This window comes from Bos grunniens, chromosome 11 (genome assembly GCF_055505025.1).
Source record: "Bos grunniens cultivar Pamir isolate PY7600 chromosome 11, Bosgru_T2T1.0, whole genome shotgun sequence".
Lineage (NCBI taxonomy): Eukaryota > Metazoa > Chordata > Mammalia > Artiodactyla > Bovidae > Bos > Bos grunniens.
This window is the reverse complement of record NC_141175.1, coordinates 77,044,983-77,071,187: the sequence shown is the minus strand read 5'-3', so window position 1 is coordinate 77,071,187 and position 26,205 is coordinate 77,044,983. Positions and strand designations below refer to the sequence as shown.

Sequence of the window (26,205 nt, the reverse complement as noted above, 5' to 3'; positions counted from 1 at the left end):
AAAATCTGCTTTTCGAACTTTGTTATAAAAGCCAGACTAAAATATTTAATGTGAGAATTTAGCTGGGGAACGTGAAATCATAAGTTTTGCCTGTACAATTTCAGGCTGTACATTTTCGTAGTGTGATTTGCTTCAATAGCTGAATCCCAAGAAATGAAGTCGTGCAAGCCACCATTGAAAATTCACACTATGAGCAAGAATTATGAATGCCCTTTTAAATTCAGTGGTTCTAAAAACCACTGAAAAAGGTAGTCAAGGGGGGGAAATATTAAAATGTACAGTGCAGGTACATGAAAACATTCCAGGAATAGTGAACTTTGTTTCTTCCAATGTTCTTTACAACTTCCATTAAGATAAATCTTAAAAGTTCAAGTCTCAGTATATTCCTTATTTCTTCAGAACCTTCAGTGGTTCTTTACCAAATATGTCCAAAAGCCTTAGAGTTTCAAAATGCAAAATAGTACATGAGAGAATGCACATTTCCTGTTTCCACTGCACAAAAAAGCATTTCTTGTAATAGTCATATTCACTTTAAAATAATACTTCTTAAACTCTTTAGTATTTGTGTTCTATCATCTAAGCACAACAATAAAGAGACATAGTTTTTAACTGAGACTTAGATTTAAAAATAAGTTTTTTGCTTTAGACTCTAAAACATAGATTAGCAAATACATAATTCTATCTTGTTACTGATAGTTTGTGAACAGGCTCAGTGAACGGAAGTGCTGCCATGGTAACACAAAACAGACGGTTATTTGGAGACCTTACTCAAGATACTTAAATGCCCTGAACTGCAAGTTTTCAGTACTAGTGCTTCCAATTTGCTGTTTCAAGGAAATACCAATTCTTCTGTGATCAAAACAATTTGCAGTTCTCTCACAATAGAATTTTAAAAGTAGATTTATGAACCAAACAGTTTCTAGGAGTATAATCTCAGGAATACCAAGATAGAACATGGTTAGAATCATTAAAATAATTGTCTTAGTCTATATATGAAAAATAATTTATGTATTTCTTTTCTATATGAAACTGAAGTGGTTTGGGGACAAAGGATGTTGTGGGTGCTATCACTTTTAAAGTTTTATTTCTCTATCTTCAGAATACACTTACCACTTAGGCCAAGTGATTGGAATTACATCTAATTTAAGATGGGATGGTCCATCACTTAATTCTAAAATACATGGGTAGAAATTTGACTTCCTTTGGAAAAAACTTAAAATTTCAATGTAGTTCATGTGATATCTTGCTGCCACAGGCCAGAAAAAGTTTCATCTGATAGTATGGTACGTTACTTTCTGTATTACAGTATGATATGACACCATGGTTTTTCTTGTCCAATATATTTAAGTTGCTGGGATGTTAAAAACTGCCTTACACTCAATTACCATACTTTTCCTCACACGAAAGTGTTTTTCCCTTATCAGTTTAATTCTTGTTTATTTCTAACTTTTGTCTCATTTCAAAATTAATTAATTTTTGTTCTTATTGTTTATGTTTTTAAAAGTCCTTCATCTCTTAGAAGAAAAGAATAGGAACATAAACTGACTTTCTGCCATTTTCAGTATAACCTCTTGTATTCATTTACTTTGCAGCTCTGTCACTTACATAAAAATTTTCTTATTTGAATCTCATCACAACTCAGTGAAGTGGTCTGTTTTTTTACAGATAAAATATGAATTAGAGGACAGATAGAGATTAAATTATTAGTCCAATGTCAGTAGCCAGTCAGTAAGCAGTGTTTTAATATTTCACTTTTAAAACCTGTGAAACCATTCTTTCATTATACTGTTCTGCTATAGTAGTTATGACATGATATTCAGAGATTAAAAAAAAACCTCAGTAATAGACTAATGTTACTTTGAAAACAGTTCAGGAAATGGAAGCACCCTGGAATTCATCATATTAAATCTTCAGCAATCATAATAGCTTACATCATATGGGATTTTATACAAGCAGAAAGGAGCAGGGGTCAGTTTTACTGTTGTCTAGATAATTGTTAATGTTGTGAGGTATAATTCAAATTTTCAGAAGGGGTTTTTGAAATAGAAAAGATGTAAAAACAAAAATTAGTAGCAGTTTGAATCTCACTAATCTTGTGAGGAAATTTTGTACACCATGGTGAGAAGGGTTCAGGTTATACCTTATATTTAACTTTTGATATTTATATCTTCAAAAGATTAAATATCTTCAAAAATATTTATTAAAATTTAATGTCAGTATCTAGTGGAATAGAAGCAGAAAAACAAATTATTGGAGAATAAAACAATGATATTAGACTGGAAGAAAGAGGAACAGTTTTTAAAACTGCAAAGAAAATGAACATAAAACATAACAATTGTAGTATTTGGTATTAAGGGCTTATGTCCAGAAGGTACTGTTTTATATGTATTTTGAGCATACTAATACACAGAGAACCATAGATATTTTTCTAAAGGTTACACAGCTGTTAAGTGACAGAGCCAGGTTTCCAAAGGTAGGTATTGTACTCTTCTTCAAGGCTTGTACTCTTAACTTCTGTGCAAGTGGTGTTTAGCTCTGGGGAAGTGGGATGAGTTTGCAGTTGAACCTCCTCCTTGCATGACTGTGGGCTTCTATATGTAAGCTGTGGGTCCATGTGGTACATTTGTAGGGATGTTCTTCTAGTCAAACTGTTCAGGTTGGTAGATAGGGATGGATGTTCAGCTAAAGAAACAGGATAGATGTATCCTTAAGGAAGAGTTAGCAGGTGATGTTACAGCTCCTGAAATCCTTCAGTTATTTCATTTAACTAGCTCAACTAATGTCTGTGCATTTGACCACATCCACTTAGTTTTTATGTTTTTCTTATGCCCTTTGCAATCTGTAATTATAGTTTGGATATCTTTTTAAATTCAAGAGCATTTGTAAATTTCCAAGTGGTCAGAGAATTTTGCAGTTGGGTTTTTTTTTTTTTTTTCCTTTTTGCACTAGAGTGACCTTTAAATAAGATTTATTTTTCTTCATGGTCTAATCAATGTTTGTAGTTTTTTCTACCAAAAAAAAACCACATTTCTCAGTGTTAACATTAGGAAAGTATATTCTGTAAGAATTCATCAGTTACATCAGTGTTTTTAATACAAAACAGGTTTAAATAAAGCAAGACTATTTAGAACCCCCTCATAGCTCAATCAGTAAAGAATCTGCCTGCAATGCAGAAGACCCAGGTTCGATTCCTGGGTTGGGAAGATCCCCTGGAGAAGGAAATGGCAACCCGCTCCAGTGTTCTGGCCTGAAGAATCCCCATGGACAGAGGACCCTGTCAGGCTACAGTCCATGGGGTCCCAAGAGTCGGACATGACTTAGCAACTAAACCACCATCGATCTGCTAATATGTAGTGTGACCTTCTAAGAAGAAAGGAGGTAAAACATGCAGCATTTTTCAAACCTCTTTGAAGGAATTATCTCCTGGTCTGGCCTTTCCCCTGCACATTAGATCATTTTAGTGATATTCTTCAGGTATATTGTCTGCTTACCTTCCTGGTGAGCTGTTCCTTCATATTAGAGGAACTGTGGAGCAGGCAAGCCATTCTTTGAGTCATCTCTCATTTGCCATTTAGTGGGCACTTCTCTTTATATTTTCTCTAGTTTCCAATAAACATACATTTCTATTATTTTTAGATTCTTATGACTATTTCCATGAAATCTGGGCTTGTGTACCCTTTACCTTATTATCCAAAAGGCCCTCAAATGTTGTAACTTAACCATATTGAGGATAGGGATGGTACTTATTCCTCTTTTTTACCTTTTACAAGAGTCTTTTCCATCCCTCAGTTTTTTATTTTACTCTTTGAGACTTTTGCCATCTCTTCATTAAATTGTTTGCTTTGAATTTAAGCAGTTTAAATGGGAAAATAAATACTAGTGTTAATGCCATAAAAATAATTATTTTTGGATGCATCACCCAGTATCATATTGTTTAGCACTTTGGGGGGAATGACCACCTAATTGAAGGGCCATCATGCATAGCCCTTCATGCTGTTCTCTGCATAGCTTGGTGTTGTATCATTCTCACAAACTGTGATGCAAATGTGAATGGTGTGTCCTAGAGTGTTGTGGTCTTGTGGCCCTATGCACCATGCACTGTGCAGAGTACTCTACGTGTAATTAAATCTATGGAACAACCCTGTGAGGTAGCTACTATTATTATCCGTACCTTCCAAATACGGGAATAATGACCCAGAGAAATAGAAGTTAGTTAACCTTCCTAAAGTTACGCAGCGGGTAAATGGCAGAGCTGGAGATAGGAACCCAGGCTGTCTGCCTCCAGGGCTTTTAATCACACAGTTCATTGCTGGCAAGTTTACTTAAGTGTTTGCATTGTATTCAAAAGGTGCTATTGGGTTTTGTGTCCCCACACATTTATGAAAGACATTCAGACACTTTTTGTGTCTGATTCCAGATTACTAATTCTTATGTAATTTATTTTAGGTTAATGGAAAAGGTTCCTTATGGTGTGTTGATCCAGAATATAAACCCAACCTTATGCAGGCACTGAAGAAGCAACCTTTCTCCTCAAAATCCACATTTTACAGCCCTCCTGCGTCACCACAAAGGTACAAGATCTAAGATGTAAATGTCAGTGGCAATATGTAAGATTTCATTATATGAGATGGAATAACTTAAAGTTGTGGGGTTTTTTTCATCTTTTTTTTTTTTTTCGAATTACATAGAGAATTATTTACTGATAAGACATTAGACTAAGGCATTTTTACTTATTAGGAACCAAGATGTTGGGTAATTGAGAGCATAAATTCTGCAAAATGTATTAATAATTAATAATGTATTCTAACTAAACTCTGAAGATAGTGATAATATGAATTCAGGTATAACCTGAAACCTTTTTGTAAAGATTAGATCATTTACATTGTCTGCAGTACTAATACTGACCTAAAGACACAAGAAAATAGAAGTATATTTAAAATTTTTGAAATAAGGTAGTTTGTTTGCAGCATTTATATATACACTTATATTCATTTTTCTATTTTAAGATTTTTTCCCTTCATAGCATGTTTAATATTTGAAAATTATGTTCAAGTCTCAAATTTTTAAATGTCAAGTAAAATAATGCTTTGGATTTTTATTTGATTTGTTTCTGTTGGCAAATATACTTTTCCTTGGCCTTTTGTTTTCTCAGTCATCATTAAATTGATCTTAAAGCTTTCCCATTTTAAGTCAAATCTGAAAATGATGACTTTAAATCTGACTATTGCCTTTGAAAGAAGCCTTTAGAATCTTTATTTTTAAATTCTATTATATATATTCATTTGAGTTGAAAATGACAGTTTTGTCAAAATACTTTTAAGGGTAGTCTATAAAAAGTTTTTTAAAGCTTTTTAGTAAAATAATTGAAAAATTTGAAACATTCACAAAAGTAGAAGAGTGAACTCCCATTTGCAGCAGTTACTAACATTTCATGTAGTGTTTAAGGAATTAAATTATATAACTTTTAGAGGAGTGTTTGTAGCTGATAAGTTTTAAAAATTAGCCTAAAGTTGAAATTTCAGCAATATATATACATACATACTTATTGAGATTTAAGCTTATTTACCATATTAGTAGATTAGAAGGATCATTGTGACAAGAACTAGTTTATCCTTATGAAATGAAACTCTGAAAAGATGTTATCAGAGTTTATATTCTCATTGTTTGGGAGTTGATACTTTCTTTAGTATTGGTGCTTATGAGATGTCCTAGTTTAAAAGAACAGTAGTTGGGAAATTAATGGTAAGTTCTGTTGATACTGCTTTTATGTTTTATTTAGCAATGCTATTTTTTATTAAAAATTAAATGGGAGAATTGGCACACTTTTTTTGTATACCATCAAAAATACACTTTTCTGTGCCTTTGATATGATATATTTTCATGTTTTCATTTTTTATATGTTTAAATGTTAAAGATGATTTTGTGGCTTAAAAACAGGTAAACAGCAGCATAGAGGTTGTAATCTTCGACTTTAAAATATTTTTAGAAATATTTTCTCTTTGTTATTGTTGGACAGAATGACAGTTCCATCTGACATGCCTTTGTGTAGCCCTTTCATGCCATAATTGGTTAAGTCTGAGGAAGAGAATGAACTATATAGTGTATATGAAACTGTGACTAAGAAATAGACTAATTTAGTTAGCCAAACAGATTTTTTTTTTTAAATACTATCACAAATTCCAAAGAAGAGGAAAGTTTGTTCCAAAAATATTTAAAAATTTTTGAAATTAAAAAAAAGAAACTGCTGGTCTCTTTTTCATAAATATAGAAATTTTGATTTGTAATTGATATTTTTAATTAAATCAGGAACTTTTTTTTTTTTGTCATTACCATACAGTCTTCTTTAAACATTGTTTTGATAAACACTTTCATTTCTGTAGTAACACCTATATTAATATCTTATCAAACTTAAGCATCCAGTGTAGAATCAAACAGTAACTATTATGTATTGTCTGTTGTTCTGGGCATTTTAAGTTTAATGTTCTTATTTAATTATCACAACAACCCTATGTGGGAGTTTTAATTATTCCTGTTTTACAGATGAAGAAACTAAAGGGTTAATTATTTTGCCTAAGAACGCCCAAATAGTTGTGATTTAAACTTGGATCTTATACTCTTTCTGCTTTGGCAGACTCTTGCTAAACTGAATAGTATTAGCAAAGAAAACAAGGTAAAAACTTTTTTATTGTACAAACTAGTTGTATTTGTAACTAAGTTTTATAAAATGTGAAATAAAGTTTTTTTTTAATAAGTATGCTTGTCTTATCTCTTTTTTCAGTGGTTCTTTATCACCTCATTACTTAAGCTCTGTACTCAAGCAGAACCAGGTGCGAACTCTCAAAGGTATGTGAAAGATCAGTATTTTAAATCATAAGAACTCAGGTTAAAATCAGAATTTTTATTTAATTATTTTTTAATTATAAAAATATTGCCTGTTTATTATAGAAGGTTTAGAAAATAAAAAACATTTATAAAAAAGAAACTAAAACTTACCCTTTATTCTGCTGTTAACTTTTTAATTGGGCTATACTGGATGTACAATATTGTATGTTTCAGGTGTACAACATAGTTATTCACAGTTTTTCAGGTTATACCCCATTTATAATTATAAAATATCGACTGTATTCCGTGTGTTGTACAGTATGTTCTTGAAGCTTAGTTATTTTTTACATAGTAGTTTATACCTCTTAATCTCTTACCCTATCTATCTTGCCCCTCTGCTGTTAACATTTTTAATATGATTGCTTTGGTCCTTTTTATGCCTTACACGAGAGTAGATATGTTTGTATGCATGCCCATACATGCACATACCACCCACCACCTCCCAAACACACTCTTTCTCCAGGTACTTGGATTATACTGTGTATACTATTTCATATCCCTGTTTTCATTTCCTTTTATTGTATACTTTTCCTTGAAAATAGGGAAATATTTCTTAGTAATGCAGTAAGTACCAAATCATCTTTTCAAGTCTGTCGGACTAGAATAGTTGACAGACTATGGCCCGTGGCCAAGTCTGGCTGCCACTCTTTCTGTTATGGCCTTGGAGTTAGGGATGGCTTTACATAATTATTTTATAGATTAGGTGTACTGCTGCTGCTACTTCTAAGTTGCGTCAGTCGTGTCCAACTCTGTGCTACCCCAGAGACAGCAGCCCACCAGGCTTCCCCGTCCCTGGGATTCTCCAGGCAAGAACACTGGAGTGGGTTGCCATTTCCTCCTCCAATGCATGAAAGTGAAAAGTGAAAGTGAAGTCGCTCAGTCGTGTCCGACTCTTAGCGACCCCATGGACTGCAGCCCACCAGGCTCCTCCGTCCATGGGATTTTTCCAGGCAAGAGTGCTGGAGTGGGGTGCCATTGCCTTCTCCAAGATTAGGTGGAAAGAACTATAATTTAGGAAGAAAGCAGTAAGCTTTCAAAACTAACTTTTGAACTTGGCTGACATTTAAAAAGTAGATAAAAATTTTGAATTAGTTGTTTTTTCCTCTACTCAAAGTTAATATTATAGGTTAGTGATATACTAACAAAAGTTTTCCTCACATTGCTGCTTTGGAGCTTGCAGATGTTACTCTGACCTATAAAAATAAAAATTATCAGATGAAAAGCCTCTCTGTGTATCAGAGACATTTGGCTCTTTAAAACTACACTAAGCCAAGCCTAGGAAACATATGATGATGGTCTGTAAAAATAAGGGAGGGAAAGAATGTGAAAAGCTTAAGAGAACTCTGCAGAGAAGTTAATGGAATTAGTCTGCTTCAGATAATATTGTGACTGAACATAAGGCAAGTACCCATTTTCCTGTTACCTACATGAGTAAATGTGCTCTCTTTATGTTTTGGTATTGCTGATACTTCCTTTTTCTTTTTATTACTTCAGTAAATTCTGACCCTTAGTCTTTTAAGCTTTAGCTCATATGCACATTTTGAGAACATTTTCTGTCTTGAATTCTGGGGTTTATTTAGAATTTCTTCTGGTTCTTGTTCTATTCCATCCAAATTCTGCTTCTTCCTTTGGGGATCAGCTTCCACAAGGAGAGCATAGGTATTTTTTCATCTAATGAGTTGTATGTATTATCCATCATCTCTCATACAAATGTTTTAGGAGAAAAATGAAATACTGTACCACACAAAAACTTTAAGAAATTTTATATTTAAATCAGGTTGATTTAGCACATATACATAGACTCTGAGGAAATTTGCTTTTTCTTAACTCTTGATATCTTTTTTCTAGGGAAAAAGTTTGAAAAAATATAGCAATAAATTGATTAAACTTTCAAGTACTTGTTGAATTCATCCATTTTGCTAATCACTGAATTCTGGGTGCCTTGGGATATGCAGAAAGAGACCCAGGCCCTAGTCTCAGAAAATATACTGTCTAATTGAAGAATTAATTCATGTTTAATTGATTAGAATTGTACAGAATACACTGGGAGAAAAGGAAGTGGGTGGCAAATTAAGCTTAGAGGTAGGACGGAAAAGGCCTCTTTGAGAAGAAAGTGTGATGCCTGAGCTCTGGGCCTCAAAAGTTGGACAGATACTTAACCTTGGTTAGAGGTTTGGTCTGGGACAGTTGCTAGGAACTGCAGGTTGGTAAGCATGGCTGAAACCTAAGAGCACAGAAGACTAAGTAGCCTTGGTCCTGTAGCTATAGATGTGATCGTTTAGCATGGGCAAGGCAAATGAAAAAGTTTAAGCAGGCATTAGCCAAATCAATGGAGAAGGAAATGGCAACCCACTCCACTGTTCTTGCCTGGAGAATCCCAAGGACGACGGAGCCTGGTGGGCTGCCATCTTTGGGGTTGCACAGAGTCGGACACGACTGAAGTGACTTAGCAGCAACAGCAGCCAAATCAAGCAGAGCTTCTTTAGTATAATGAGTTGGAACTTCTTCCTGTAACTGTAACATTAGTTTACATTGAGTTCCTGACTATGGTGTTTTGCTTGCATTATTTCATTTAATTCTTACAACAACTCTTTGAGGTTTTGTTACCCTCTTTTACAAATAAAGAAAGTGAACTTTGGAGAGATTAAGTAACTTTCTTAAGGTTACACAACTAGTAAATGGTATAGAAGGAACTCTGATTTCAGAGCCTGCACTCCTACCAGATATGAGAAGTTAGGGGAACTACTGAAGGTCTTTAAAGAATAAGGTGACATTGTCAGTTTTGTGTTTTGTAAATATCACTGAAATTTCACTGTTGGCTCTAACTTTGTTGTTGTTGTTCAGTTGCTCAGCCATATCCAACTCTGCGACCCCCTGGACTGCTGCATGCTAGGCTTCCCTGTCCTTCTCCATTTCTCAGAGTTTGCCCAAATCATGTTCATTGAGTCAGTGATGCCATCCAACCATCTCATCCTCTGTCATCCTCTTCTCCTCCTGCCTTCAGTATTTCCCAGCATCAGAGTCTTTTCAAATGAGTCAGTTCTTCACATCAGGTGGCCAAAGTATTGGAGCTTCAGCTTCAGCGTCAGTCCTTCCAATGAAAATTCAGGACTGATTTCCTTTAGGATTGACTGGTTGGATCTCCTTGCAGTCCAAGGGATTCTCAAGAGTCTTCTCCAACACCACAGTTTGAAAGCATCAGTTCTTCAGCACTCAGCCTTCTTTATGGTCCAACTCTCACATTGGTACATGACTACTGGAAAAACCATAGCTTTGACTATATGGACCTTTGTCGACAAAGTAATATCTCTGCTTTTTAATATGCTGTCTAGGTTGGTCATAGCTTTTCTTCCAAGGAGCAAGCGTCCTTTAATTTCTTGGCTGCAGTCACTGTCCACAGTGACTTTGGAGCCCAAGAGTCGATATAAAATTCATCTGTCACTTCATAGAATTATCCTTTTTAAAGTCTCCTCTGTTTTGCTCATCTGGCCAATAGCAATGTTACAGTATTGTATAACAGGCAGCAGGAGGCAGAGAAATCTCATACTGAGATAGCAGAACAAAACTTTTTTTGGTCAATATTTTGATTTGGTGTGGGTTTGTAGTAAATTCATGTGTTGAAAAATATTTATTGAGTGCACTTGTATGCTAGTCACTGCTCTAGGCACCAAGGATGCATCAGTGAACAAAGAAGACAAAAATGGAACCATATTCTAATTAGTAAATTTTAGTATTTATACTTAAGCACTAAAGTATATGTAGCGTATTACAAGCAAGTATAAAATTCAGATAGTTAATGATGAAGGTAGGAACTAAATGCAAATCTAAGTTCAAATTTAAGTTTACAAATTTGCACAATTTGTATCTTAATTAAAGTGAAAGTAAACTGGTACTTCAGACAGCTTCAGGTACTAGTAATTTATTGAAATCACTCTCCTACTTTTAAGAATCATGAGAAACAGCTTCCTTGTTTGGATGCTCTGTAATTGTGTATACTGGTTTTGATAAAGGCAGTAAATCCTGCTGTAGTTGATACTTGGCTTATAATCATTTAAATTCTGCCACTGTGGTTCTTATATCGTTCCTTAAGCAAATGGACTGAGAATCAGGTAATAGAAACTTGTCTTATTATAACTCTTACTTTCACATAGTTAAAACTGATGTCTTTTTAATTTTCTCTCAATTATTGTTAATAATTTCTTAGCATCAAGGCTAAGAAAATATAAACTAGGAAGAACAAGTTAACAGTTTTGACAGAGATTTATTTGAACCAGTTATTAAATCAGTAGCATATTTTGAACTCTAGTCAGAACTATTGGAGAAGGCAATGGCACCCCACTCCAGTACTCTTGCCTGGAAAATCCCATGGATGGAGGAGCCTGGTGGGCTACAGTCCATGGGGTCTCTGAGAGTCAGACATGACTGAGCAACTTCACTTTCACTTTTCACTTTCATGCATTGGAGAAGGAAATGGCATCCCACTCCAGTGTTCTTGCCTGGAGAATCCCAGGGATGGGGGAGCCTGGTGGGTTGCCGCCTCTGGGGTCGCACAGAATCGGACATGACTGAAGTGACTTAGCAGCAGCAGCAGCAGCAGCAGTCAGAACTATGAAGGATAAAAAGGGAACTATTTAATGCTGTTTAATATGACTTATAACAGGTTATTTTTGTTATTATTTAACTTACTGTTTGGATGGCTCTCATGGCTCTAATGACAAATGACTTTAAGCTGGAAGTGAATTATTGGATTAAATAGTGTCAGAGAAAATATATACAAAAGACTTTATAAAAAAATGAAATTTTCATTCTGAATATGTTAGATAATACAGCTAATAATATGTTTATTGAGAACACAGAGCCATCTTTAAAATCGCAAAAGGTATTGAGTTGACCAAAAAGTTTTTTTGGATTTTTCAGTAAGATGTTATGGAAAAACCTGAACAAACCAACCCTATACTTATTAATGAAAAAAAATTATAAACATAAACATTATAAACAATATAAGAAAAACATTATAAAGTGTTTTCAGCTGTGACAATAAGTAAGTCTTAAGTTTAATTGTAATACCAAAACTGATTTGGTACTATAAATAAGAATTGTAAAATCTACACAGTTTTGTTGCTTTTGTTCCAGGAAGTTCAAGAATGTACTTTGGACAAATCATTGATAATTAGGTGGTAGTGGTGTTTATTGAAGTATAGTTGATTTACAGTGTTGGATAGGAGACTTCCCTGGTGGTTCATGGTATTGGAAGTGGTTCACACTTCCAATACCATGTTGGATAATCAGGTGTTTTTGATTACCAGATGGAATCATTTCTCTAGTGCTTATTTTAACATTGAAGTTAAACTTTTTTTGAGGTAATTGAGAAGATGTTGTGGGAAGCATATTTAGCGAATGTTCTAAATCAAACAAAGTCAGATGTAGATAAAATCCTTTCGCAAAGAAGTAATTTCATGTTGGACTATTCAAACTAATTTGGCTTAACAAATTCCTATAAGAATTTGTATTCAAAGAACAATTTTCCTGTCATTTCTACTGTTACAGAAAGTGAAAGTATTAGTTGCTCAATTGTATCTGACTCTTTGAGACCCCATGGACTATCGCCCTCCAGGCTCCTCTGTCCATGGAATTCTCCAGGCAAGAATATGGAGTGGGTTACCTTTCCCTTCTCCAAGGGATCTTTCCAACCCAGGGATCGAAACCCAATCTCCTGCATTGTGGGCAAGATTCTTAACCTTCTGAGCCACCAGAGAAGCCCCTATACACACTATAAAGATATACTAATTTTTAAAGTTAAAAATCTTTTATAGGTGCTTCATTTACAAGATTAATAAATTTCCTGAAATTGTTTACTTGTTATAATGCATTTCAGTATTAGATTCTTTCCCTCACCACCATTCCCCCTTTTAAAAAAAAAAAAAAAAGGTTTTTTGTTTTTTATTGAAAGAAAACAAAATCATTCCATGGAGCAGAAGTCTCTCTGTTAGTATCATGCCAGGCAGGTTGCGCCCTGCACACTGGACACCCGGCTGAGACAGTGATGGGCTGATTTCGGAAGGACTGGACCACACCCAGTCCTCAAGCTGTGTGCCCTGGTTTACGAAGCATTCACCTGCAGGCCAGTTGCTTTTTTTCCAGTTCACACAGAGATACAATATGGGCTAGAGCTCTACTAGCTTTTTTTCTTTAAAGACATGTTAGAATACTGAACTCTATCATAATCAAGTCTCATTCTAAAAGATGGGAATTGGAGAGGTCTTTGTTTTATTAGCGTCTATGGCTGTGGCATGTGGGAATCATTGATTCAAGTTCTTCTTAACTTGATTTCTTTTTTTTTTTTTTTTTCTGCCTGAAATGCTTTATCTTTGAATATCTTCATGGTTTCCTTTCTTTCACCTTCCTGAGGTTTTTGCTCAACTATTACCTTTCCTTGAGGCCTTCCCTAACCTCTGTATTTAAAGTTGCAACTACCTTTCCCCACATTCTCTGTCTTCCTTCCCTCCAATTTTCTTCTCCCTAGTGTTTATCTCTCAGAAGTTGTATTTCTTTGTGTTCTGAGAGTCAGGGATTTTCCTGTTTTGTTTTCAGCCTGGAGTGTGAGATAGGACACTCAATTTATTGAATGAGTAACAAAATAGAGAATTTCCGTTATACTCAATAATTTCCTGCAAAATTTCCTACTCTAATTATAGATACTTGGTAAATTTTGAGGGATGATGAGATTACAAATCGAAGGCCTAGATTCTGGAGGTAGACTGCACAGGTTTAAATCCCATCTCTATCGTTCCTAGAGATCCCTCTTTGTCCATTTTCTCATCTTTAAGATGGAAATACTAATAGTACCACATCATAAACTTATGAGAGTGAGATGAGTTAATAATACTTAGAACATGTCAAGGGTTTAGTAATTTGGTGATAATCAGCTTAATCTAAAGAAAGGAGATTTGGCAGAGATACAATATATTCTTCACTCATTTATCAGGGAACTACTGTTTGTTCCAGGTATTATGGAATATAGAGAATAAGACATGATTCTTACCTTAAGGGAGCTGACAGTCTAATTGGAAATAATTCATATAGAAACTCTGATTAATGAGATTGCACTTTATTCAAGGGAGAAGAATATGTGCTTTCTCATAGCAACAATCTTCTGATTTACTTAAACCTATTTTTTAAGGTCATAACATTTCCTGCCTTTACAGAGTTTGTGGTCAAGATGAGGAGGAAACAAGTCACTATCCATATGGCTTTATTATCTAAGACAATTTTATAATTAGATATTATAAATAAAATAAGATTTGGGGATAATAAAAATTTTCCAACTTTGAGGCAGAAATGGAATGTTTTTGAGTCTTGTTTTAAACCTATCCTTTATAATTAAAGGATATATAAATTATATAAATTATCCTTTATAACCTATCTTTTAAAATTTGTAAACATTTTCTAACTTTTCCTTCACATTTTAGATTGTACCATTTTACTTTTATTCGATTACGGTTATAAAGGCTAACAGATTGCCAGGATGTAGAGGAACTGCTAGTGCAAAAGTAGATATGAGAGCGTAATGACCTCTGGAATAGAACCTGCTGGTTTTACCAGCCTATTAAAATCCATTTTTCTAATGGAATATCCATAATTGTAGTACTTATAGGCTTGCATGTGATTATGACTAAAGACAGTGCTAATATTTATGTGTGTTCTTAGCTAATTTAATCTGTTTAAGGGCAGTCCTTATTGAAATGCAGGTCGGGTTCTTATTTTCATTGTGAATAATTAAAGAGGAAAACTTTCATTATCTCTGCTGCTGCTGCTGCTGCTGCTGCTAAGTCGCTTCAGTCGTGTCTGACTCTGTGCGACCCCAGAGATGGCAGCCTACCAGGCTCCTCTGTCCCTGGGATTCTCCAGGCAAGAACACTGGAGTGGGTTGCCATTTCCTTCTCCAGTACAGGAAAGTGAAAAGTGAAAGTGAAGTCGCTCAGTCGTGTCCAACTCTTAGCGACCCCATGGACTGCAGCCTACCAGGCTCCTCCGTCCATGGGATTTTCCAGGAAAGAGTACTGGAGTGGGGTGCCATCGCCTTCTCATTATCTCTAGTGCCTCTCAATTCTCCTTTATAAAATATTGTTCATAATTTTAAATGAACAAAAGTAGATAACAAAATAATAAGTCTTGTTTTGTACATTTATTTGTATGTGTTTGTGTCTTTGTATATATATGATATCTATATATATGTGTGTGTATAATTTACATATGTTATATACATTATGCATTTTTTTGTAAGTAGAAAATACACCAAAACCTTAATGTTGGTTACCTTTGGGTACATGCATATACTATAATAGCCTCTTTTTTATAAAGAACATTAATATTATCACTCTTTTCCTTTTTTAGAATCTGATATTGATGCTGCCACTGCAATGATGCTTTTAAACACTTCTATAGAACAAGGAATTTTGGAATGTAAGAAATCATGCTTTTCTTTTTTGTGAGCACCTTTCACATGTCATTTAGGACAGGCAAAATTACTTCTTTCTAACTAGGTCGTATTTTCATCTGAATAACTTAGTTTCTGTTTTATTTTCTTTTAATTTATGTGAGGAGTTGTGAAATTGAGGTTAATGCTATGATACTTCTTGTTACATTGACCAAGAAATGAAGAAATAAATATCATGTTTAGAAATTAAGCTTAAAGATTTAAAAGTGAAGATGGAGATGTCCCTGGTGGTCCAGTGGACAAGACTCTGCTCCCAGTGCAGGGGACCCAGGTTCAATCCCTGGTTAGGGAACTAGATCCCATATGCTGCAACAAAAGATCTCACATGCCGCAACGAAAGGCTGAAGATCCCACATTCTGCAGCTAAGACCTGGTGCAGCCAAATAAATACATAAAAATAAATATTTTTAAGAAATGAATAAAAGTAAAAATGAAGCTATGAATAAGAAAACATAGTATGCTTATAACCTTGAAATGAGAAAAGCTATCTTTGACATACAAAGTGCAAAATCCATAAAAGCTTGTGTAAATTTAATTAGACATCAAACTCTTATTTAGAGTTCTGACGACAGCAGATACCTGTAAGAAAAGTAACACAAGCATAGTACTGGGATGACATATTTCTTCACTGTATATAGCAGACAAAGGAATAATGTTGAGTATACATATGTGCACAACATAAAAAGATTCTGTAGGTAAGAAATAAGGAAACGGTTCAATAAAATATATGAATAGCTAGGCCTCAGAGGAGGAAATATACAGATGGATAGCACACATTTGAAAAGATACAGCTTCTCTAGAAATCAAGGAGATGCAAAATGAAACAATATTGAGATAATATCTTTTTGTCATAAGATTATGAAAAATTAAAACGATTGATAATATTAGAGGTTAAGTATAGGAACTGGGTGTTGTCACACAAAGGATATAAATTAATACAACTATTTTGGAAGGTAATTTGGAAACACCAACTAAAATTTAAAATGTATGTATTTTTTACTTAGTAATTCTGTTTCTTTTTATCTCTCCTAGAAAAATTCCATATGTGTAAGAAAAAGCATGTAGAGGATTTTCATTGCAGTATTACTTGTAATAGTTAAAAACTGGCAACAACCTAAATATCAACAAGTAAATTGTTAGCTAACCAGTGACACATTAATATTGAGGCATTTTCTACAAGCAGCTTGAAATAATTGTATTTTCCATGGGAAGGTCAAGACATACCATTAAATGGTTTAAAAATATTTTAGATTGATTCCTACAGGATGATGGTCTGCATAAAATTTAAAGACCCACGAAACATCACCAGTCTAAAGCACTTATTCAGGAGTGATATAATAGTTTTAAATGGCCTGTTTCTGCAGTCAGATGCATTTGATTTACTGATGGAAGCTTTATTTTCCACAGGTGAGAAGCCTCTGCCTCTTAAAACAGCAATGCAAAAAAAGAGGAGTTATAGCAATGCATTCAATCATTCCAGTGCTATGCGATTACATGAGAGTGATTCTTTAGCCACCAGCATTGACCCAAAAGAAGACCACAATTACAGTGCAAGTAGCATGGCAGCACAGCGTTGTGCGTCCAGGTCTAGTGTGTCTTCTCTGTCTTCTGTGGATGAGGTGTATGAATTTATCCCAAAGAGTAGCCATGTAGGAAGTGATGGCAGTGAAGGATTTCGCAGTGAAGAAGACACAGACGTTGATTATGAAGATGATCCACTTGGAGACAGTGGCTATGCATCGCAGGCTTGTGCAGATACCACTGAAAAGGGGCAGCCAGACAAAAAGATGCGAAAACAAGCATGTCAAGAAATTGATGAGGAGCTCAAAGAGGCAGCTGGATCTCTGCTTCACCTTGCTGGTATTCGTACATGTCTAGGTTCTCTAATAAGTACTGCAAAGACACAGAATCAAAAGCAGCGGAAAAAATAGAAATACTTACTAGTGTGAAATTATTTTTAAATGTGGCAATACTCTTCTACTTAATTCTTTACAAGGGATATCAAAGCCATAATGGACTTCTTTTGGTTTAGGGTGGGGGAGGGGTGCTAATTGTTTATTTCAAAATATTTTTGTTTTTTGAATTTTTATTAAATAGTTGCTGTTAGGATCATGCCCAATCATCAATATGATGTGAAATCCTAAATGCATAATTTTTGTGATAAGTGTCTTCAAGATTGGAAATTTTATGTTAAAAAAAAAAAAAGGTCCCAAGCCTCTGTCTTAAACTTGTAGGGAAGTCTTTTGTTCTGTTAATATGTCCAAGTGTAAGAACTGGCAACTCTAACTTTTTTTTTCATTTTCTTTTCCTATCTGTAATTAACTATAGTTGCCAATCCAGCTAGAAATTTTGCTGCTTTCTTTCTCCCATACTCCTCTCTTGACACGTGTAATCCAGTAGGATGAGATTTGAATATTTTATTTTGTCTTAATTTTTGTTTTTAATTATTTTTTGTTGACACATGAACAAAGTTGAATGTAAGTTGGAAAAGATCCTAAATGTCCAGAAAGTTCCTTTTGCATAATCGGCAAAGAGATAGCAAAAAGTTCTAAGATTTAGAAAAGGCAATTTTGTGATGTAATTTATTCTAAGAACTTCAGTTTCTGTTACAATATTATTTTTTTCAAATTTTTTAACTTCCGAGATATTCCATAGTGTTTATTGGAGCCATTTATTGCAGCCAAAGTGCTTTGCAACCATTATTTTGATTTTAGCCACTAGCTGTCTTTGCTGAGGAGAAAGTATCCAATGAAAGGATATAGCCATGGAGTCTCATTTAGGCACACTTTTGCAATAAGAGGATCTTTCATTGGCTTGTTAAATGTACTGCATTCTGAAAATTACATGAATGGAGTGTAATCTAATATAAACATTTGAATATGTGTTATTTATGTCATCATAAATAAAGGTAGATCATTTAGGAAAAAACTTCTATTCAAGCTTTGTATGAATTAAATTGTATGTGCACCCAGTTAAGTTAAAGGATTTAACAAAATTATAGAGACAAAATGCCTTCATGAATTTTAAAATTTGTATAAAATTTTATAAATCCTTTTAAGGAGGCAGTGTAATTACGTGCCATTAAATCCATCCTAAAAGATTTTGTTACTCTTCCAAATGTGTATTGCCCAAGGCCTTTTTCAGTATTTGAACAAATCTGCTTATATGATACACATTTTTTCATATCATTTGTATAGCTTGACTATATCATTCAAAAAGGACAAAGGATACTAATAAAGTTAAACTTATTCATAATGTATTTTTTACAATGGCAAAAGCAGCTTTCTAAAAGTTCAGTCTTAGCTCATGCTGCATCTTGTTTCATAGACAATGACCTTGTTTTTATTTTCTGATGATTTCATATATACATATACACATAAGCTTATGATTTTGGTTTGTTACTTTCAGCTGTTTCTATGATGATAAAGCATTTAAAAAAAAAAGACAATTTTCTTTTAACTTGTAGAGTTTATTTGAGCAAAACTGTCAAATGAGAAGCCTAATGAAAATGTCTTTTTCAGTTGTCAAGACATTAAGCCAGGGATAACAACTTTATCTGTCCTGTTTCCATGTTAACTGTAGTTGAACCTGGATAGCCACAATGATAGAATTGCTGCTGTTGAAAATAATAATCTTCCAATTTGTTGATAATATGTATGCAGGATGAGGTATTAAATTTTTTGTTCTTCATATGTATCACATCTGCTGCATAAAATTGCTAACCTAAGTTAACATCTTTTATTATACACAGTGAATATAACACCAAAAATTGTTAAATTGTTTTATCACAGTATAAATAGTACACGGGGCTTCCCTGGTGGCTCAGTGGTAAAGAATCTGCCTTCTATGCAGGAGGCCCAGCTTCACTCCCTGGGTTGGGAAAATCCTTTGGAGAAGGGAGTGACTACCCACTCCATTATTTTTGCCTGGGTAATTCTATGGACAGAAGAGCCCGGTGGGCTACAGCCTATGGGGTTGCAGAGTCAAATACAACTGAGAGACTAGCACACAGACACATGCACATACACACAAATAGTACACAGATTATAAAAATCATTTAATAACAAAATATTTTTAAGCTGTTTACTGTGGTCCTCTGGATAGACCTTATTAACAGTGTTTTAATGATCTGGTTCCAATTTATTTTGTTAACTGAAATTCTGAACTACAAATGTTCTCTCTGGTTCTTGTCCATTAGATCATTAGTCTTTGTAAGTAAAGGAAAATGATCTAAGATATAAGGAAGGGAGAAAGTCATTCTCAGTTCAAATAAAGATCTTTAAAGTTATTTTTGTCAATATAAATAGCAATAACTTTTAAACTTGATTTTCTTTCCCTCTTCATGTACTCTTACCACAAATTTAAAAGTTATATTCATCACTAGCAAAGTCAATGAACTTTCACACTAAATGCTAACAGGAATAAGTTACAGGATGCTTTATTGAATTCTTATATAGAATTCACTGTATCACTTTCCGTGTGCTGACTTACCCAGGCAGTTATTTTTAAGGGGAGGAACCTTTTTAATTACCATCCCCCTTAATTACTTCCATAGACATAATCCTATTCCTCAGGTGTATTGAGATAAAAACATGGCTAATAACCACCCAATTAAGGGAAGTCATTTCTAGTCCTATGGACTGGAAATTGTATTTCTAAGAATATATTACTAGCAAATTTTACTGTAATAAAAAACAACTTGGAAATCCTGGAAAGGTTCTGTCTTTTAAAATTGTGACTTAAGCTAACGTATAATTTGCCTTGCATCAATATAAATTGTTAACAGCCACTCTCAGTTTATGACAGATCCCTAGTAGAAGTTTTAACAATTTATCTTCATCTTTCCCATCCCAAATAGAATCAGTGTTTCATGAATATATATTTTTGAAATTTATTTGTGCAATATATAACTCAATTAGTTCATGTTTTATTTTACTTTTCAAATTCAGAGAAAGAAAATATTACATGGAAAATGAATTGATGGATCACCTCCTTTTTTCCACCCTTGAGCCTTTCCTATCCTCCTTATAACCAACATGGCGTTTCTTAACTTTGATTTCTTTGTATATAGTAAAGTTTAGAATATACATGTTTCTTTCTTTTCCTATTCTCTGAGGCATTGTGTAAAGGATCATACTAGGTGGTCAGTTAAATATATGTTAGCACAAATTCAAAGCTAGAGAAAAGTGTTAAGGGGGGAGTGTGAGAGTGTGTGTGTGTGTGTGTGTGTGTGTGTGTGTGTGTGTGTCTTGGTAGACCAGGAGGCCTTTCTCAGCAATTTAAGCAATGGTTGTGAATACTTCACAAAGCTGTAAAGACTATTGTCTTAAATACTACAGTAGCTTAACAACCTTTTGTGAAGACCATAGCATTTAATTAAGAAACTTTAAGGCTTTCTGGTTTACATATATATATATTATAGTTTTTTTTTTGGTTTGAAATGTTATATACCTTTGATTTAAACAGTTTGCTTCAATATGTTAATGATGTCAGAATATTTATTTTCTGAAAAACAAAGTATTTTGATGTTATACCTGCCATTTTTTCTTAAATCACACAATTTTTTTTGCTTCTGACTGCCAGTGCCAATGTCAAAATTGTTGTACATTTCTTATTAAGTGCTTAATTTTAAAGTATTATGTTGCCATTAAATAGTGTATAAAAATGTGTAATTGCCAATTCATTGTAACTATTATTTATTTTTAAGTGAAAGTGTAAGAAGGTTTCTGATTTAAGAAATTTGAGTTATTAAATTGTGTCCTTATCCTTTTTTCTAATGTAGCATAAAAATCCCCCTGAGTTTGAGTTATAACTGCCAGTAAGTAGATGACAAGTCCAAGTGAACCACTTCTTAGTTGCCAGTCTTTGCTCATATTAAAAACAACTTAACAAACGTTTAGTTTTTGTATCTAATCTCTGATTATTAAATTGTTTATAAAGTTTATTTTTACCAAAGAGATGCAATTCACTCTGATAAAGTATTACAGAATAAATGTTGTTTTATAACATTTTTGTGCTTTCTCTGTCTTTTGGGGGTTGGTAATACAGATGTAGGTGGTTTCATACTCCTACACACATACACTTTCCCCTCCAGTGTTACAAAGCTGGAATCATACCGATGAAGGATAAAAGTTTTAATTTCAGAATGTTTTTAAAGGCTATTTTTTGAAAGTATTGTTTTCCAAAGAACCAGATCTTAGTTTTAGATCTTTTCTATTGTTTTTTAGTCTCTGTTTCATTTATTTGTGCTATGATCTTTATTTCTTTTTTTCTACTGACTTTGGGTTTTGTTTGTTCTTCTTTTTTTCTTTTGCTTACCTATTCATCTATTGATAAACATTTCAGTTGTTTCTGTCCTTTGGGTCTTGTACATAACGGGGCTGTGAACATTGGTGTACAAGTATCTGTTTAAATCCCTACTTTCAGTTCTTTTGGGTAGACACCTAGAAGTAAAATTACCAGATGATAACGATAATTCTGTGTTCAGTTTTGGGTTTTTTTTGTGTGTTTGTGGAACCACAATAAAGTTTTCTAAAGCAGCTGCACATTGCCACAGCAATGTACAAATGTTCCAATTTCTCCATATCCTTTCCAGCACTTGTTCTTTTCTTCCTTTCTCCCTCTCTCCCTTTATAATAGTCATCCTAAATCATCCTAATGGGGGTGAAGTAGGGTGTGTCACACTTTTGCATGTCTTGCAAGCAGAGGCATTGCAGTATTTTCTTGTAGACTTTATTTTCAAGAATATATGTATGGTAAATAACTGTGGAAAATAAAGTGTCTTTCTTCAGAATGGAGGACAGGTTTGTTTGCAGTCCAGTATAATAAAGATAATGGCTCCCTCTGGGGCAAAGTCAGACACATTTGCTTGCAGCCTTTATAAAATATTAGGGTTTCCTAAGCAGCATTCAACTGGGCTGCTCTGCACATCCCCATGGGAAAACAGACCCAAACCCTGAGTGTGAAGCTCATGTTGCTTGCTGTGAGTAATAAATTCCTTTGTCTCTAACCCAGGAGTCATGTTTTCTGCAAGCTTCCATGAAACTGTAGCAAACAAGCTTGTTGGCATGAAAGTACTGTAAAAGCTCACATCCTTCACAGTTGTGTTTTTTTTTTTTTAATAATCCATTCTTTTTTTTTCCATTTATTTATTTTTGGTTGTGCTAGGTCTTGATTGCTGTGCGTGGGCTAGTTGCAACGAGTGGGGTCTACTCTAGTTGCAGCGCATGGGCTTCTCTGGAAGCACGGGCTACAGGTCCCGCAGGTTCAGTAGTCGCAGCTCGCGGACTCGCTAGCTGTGGCACACGAGCTTAGTTGCCCTGCAGTATTTGGAATCTTCCTGGACCAGGGATGGAACCCATGTCCCCTGCATTGGCAGGTGGACTCGACCCCTGGATCACCATGAAAGTCCCATCCTTAACAGTTCTTGACATTCTTGGGTCTGATAAAAGGCATCTGTGAAAAATTTACCGCAAACATCATATTGAACGGTGAGAGGCTAACCATGTCCCCTCTAATTATGCATAAGCCAAGCGTGTCCCCTCTCATACTACTATGTTTTACTGGACCTCTTTGCCAATTTGGTAAGGTGAGAAAATAAGGGGGAGGAAGAAGAAGGTGGGATAAAGGGCATAGTGTTTGGAAAGGAAGAAATGAAGCCAGCTTTGTACAGACAACATGATTGTAGATGTAAAAATTCCTAAAGAATCTGCAAAAGGCTACTAGAACTAATAATTGAGCAAGCTCTCAGGATACTAGGTCCAGTGATTGATAAAAATCAATTGTATTTCAATATAGTAGCAACAAAATTTTGGAAAATGAAGTTTTTAAAAATACTATTTACATTAGTATGCAAGAAATGAAGGAGCAAATGTAATGAAATGTGCAAGACCTGTGCAATAAAAACTATAAAGCCAAGTTGAGAGAGCTAAGGACATCTAAATAAGTGGATAGATACACTGTGTTTATGGATCCAAAGACTTAAATATTGTTACGATGTCAGTTCTCTCCAAATTCACCTATACATTCAATATACATTCAATTCAATACCAGTCAAAATCTAGTAGGCTTTTTTGAGGCAAATGGAAAGCTGATTATAAAAATATATGGAAATGTAAATAACTTAGAATAGCCAAATGCATTTTAAAAAGTTGAATGGCTTATACTACCTGATTTTAAAGGTATGATAATAAAGAGTATGCTTTAATATATTTCAGTGAAACAGGATAGTCCAGAAACAAAATCCACATATATAGAGGCAGTTGGTTTTTTTATAAAAACATTTTATTTTGTATTGGGGTATACCCATTCCAGTATTCTTGTCCGGAGAATCCCATGGACGGGGGCATGGCGGGCTACAGTCCATGGGGTCACAGAGAGTCAGACACAACTGAGCGAAACAAGGAAAGCCGATTAACAATGCTGTGATAGTTTCACGTCAACGGTGGAGGGACTCAGCTGTACTTACACACGTATCCATTCTCCCCCAGACTCCCTTCCCATCCAGGGGGCAGTTGATTTTTGACAAAGGTGCTGAAAGGACTAAGGATAATTGTTTTTTAACAAATCGTGCTGGACAGTTGGATATACACGTAGAAAATGGTGAATCTCAACTCATCTCTCACCATACATGAAAATCTATTAAAATCAGTATTACTGACCTAAATGTTAAAGCTAACAGTGTAAAATTTAGAAGCGTTTTTTTTTTAAAACAGAAAACTTTTTTGACCTCTCAGAACAAGCAAAGATTTAGAACATACAAACCACAAGAGGACGAAAGGTTTATAAACTCTGCTGCTCTGCTCTGCTAAGTCGGCTGATCATCAAAATTGAAAACTTGCTCTCCAAAAGACACCATTAAGGAAATGGAACGGCAAACAACACACTGGGAGAAGATACGACAAGCATATCTGACAAAGGATTGTATTCAGGATATATAAGAAGTTCCTACAACCTAATATTAAAGAGACATAGAGGAAAAAAAAGAAGAAGAAAAAAAATAGACATAGAGTAAAGAATGGGTAAAGATTTGAACACACTGTTAACCAAAGATACATATGAACAGCCAATAAGACCATGGAAACATGCTCAACATCATTAGCTATAAGAGAAATGCATACTAAAACCCCAATGAGATACTGCTACACATCCAATAGAAGGTCTAAAATTAGAAGGATGGACAACACCAAGTGTATTTAAAAATACAAAACCAGTATAAACTTCGTAGTTGCTGGCAGGAGTATAAAATGGCACCAACACTTTGAAAAACAGTTTGGCAGTTTCTCATAAAGTTCAATATACACTTATATAGCCCAATGTACTAGTCGGCTAGGGCTGTTTGCTACAATACAATGCCACTGACTGGATGGCTTAGAAACAAAATTTTATTTTCTTACAATTCTGGAGGCAGGAAGTCCAAGATCAAGGTGTGGGCAGGAAGTCCAAGAGCAAGGTGTGGTTCCTTTTGAGGCCCCTCTCCTTGGCCTGCAGATGCTGCCTTCTCACTGTACCCCACGTGGCCTTTCCTCCTTGCACTTGAATCCCTGGCTCTCCCTTTTTGTCCAAATTTCATCTCACAAGGACACCAGTCAGATTGGGTTAGGACCCATCTCCAATGGTCTCGTTTTAGGTTAATTCCCTTTGTAAAGACCCTATGTCCAAATACAGTCATTCTGAGGTACTAGGGGTTAGTGCTTCAAGATAAGAATTTGGGAGGGGGGCCCAGTTTAGCCTGTAACACTCAGAAATTTTGTTCTTAGGTGTTACCCCCAAGAGAAATAAAAGATTTTTTCCTAAATATTCATGGCAGTAAGCTTGCATAGCAGTCATATTCAAAAAAGCTCCAAAAATGGGAAACAATGCAAATGTCCATCAATAGGTAAATATTTATATAGTATGAGTTCCTGCAATAGAGCACTACCCAGAAATAAAAAGAAACAAACTGCTGATACTAGTAACAGTGTAGATGAAAATAGTCTCAAAAGAATACACACTATGTGATTCCATTTACATGGAACTTTAGAAAAAAGTAATTGGCTTCCTTGGTGGCTCAGTGGTAAAGAATCCACCTGCCAACACAGGAGATGTGACTTCAGTCTCTGGTCCAGGAAGACCCCCTGGAGAAAGAAATGCAACCCATTCCAGTGTTCTTTCCTGCAGAACTCCACGGACAGAGAAGCCTGGTGGGCTACAGTCCATGGAGTGCCAAAGAGTCAGACACGACTTAAAGACTGAACAATAGCAATGGAATCTATAGTGACAGAAAGTAGATCCATATACCTCCGACTGGCAGGCAGGCAGGGTGGGTGGAGTGAGAGCTAAGAAACATACAGTTTCAAGAGAAAAGCTCCTTGACATTCTAATTTCTTTTTTGCAAACCAAAAATAAGTTGTCCTATTTGAACTGCAGAGTAAGGGAGCTAATAAAAATTTGTTAGTAAGGAGCAAATGAGAAGTTAAATTCAACAGCTTCAGAGCTGAGAGTTGAATAAAAACCCTTCAAATCAGACAGGTGGGTCCCCTACAGAATATGAGATAGATTGGAGAGAAAGATATTCTCTGGGGAGGGTTGGGTGGGTATGGAAAATCACTTGCTGGGAGTTCAATGGCTTTTTAATTTTTTTTAAGAGCTACCTGAATCTGATTTAGTAATCTATGAAGGGTATTACCTGAAATGTTACAACTACTTACTATTTTCTGCTTGACAGACTTGGCAAGTACTAAATCAAACATTTAGATAGCTTATTTCATTTAATTCTTACATCACATCATGAGATTAATGTTGTTGTTGCTGTGTTCAGTCGCTAAGTTGCATCCAACTCTTCTGTG

General features: G+C 34.8%; 1 protein-coding gene across 6 annotated transcripts in view; it reads left to right on the top strand.

The window, feature by feature from the left end:
• Positions 1 to 21,387, top strand: part of FOXN2 (forkhead box N2) — a 61,025-nt gene extending 39,638 nt beyond the window's left edge. For all 6 annotated transcript variants that reach the window (XM_086327072.1, XM_086327070.1, XM_086327071.1 and 3 more), the window contains 4 exons: positions 4,447 to 4,571; positions 6,779 to 6,843; positions 15,277 to 15,345; positions 16,787 to 21,387. In XM_086327072.1, the coding sequence (XP_086183198.1) occupies positions 4,447 to 4,571; positions 6,779 to 6,843; positions 15,277 to 15,345; positions 16,787 to 17,310 (783 nt within the window). In that variant the 3' untranslated portion in view covers positions 17,311 to 21,387. The remainder of the gene's footprint in view (positions 1 to 4,446; positions 4,572 to 6,778; positions 6,844 to 15,276; positions 15,346 to 16,786) is intronic.
• The last annotated feature ends 4,818 nt before the right edge of the window (positions 21,388 to 26,205 follow it).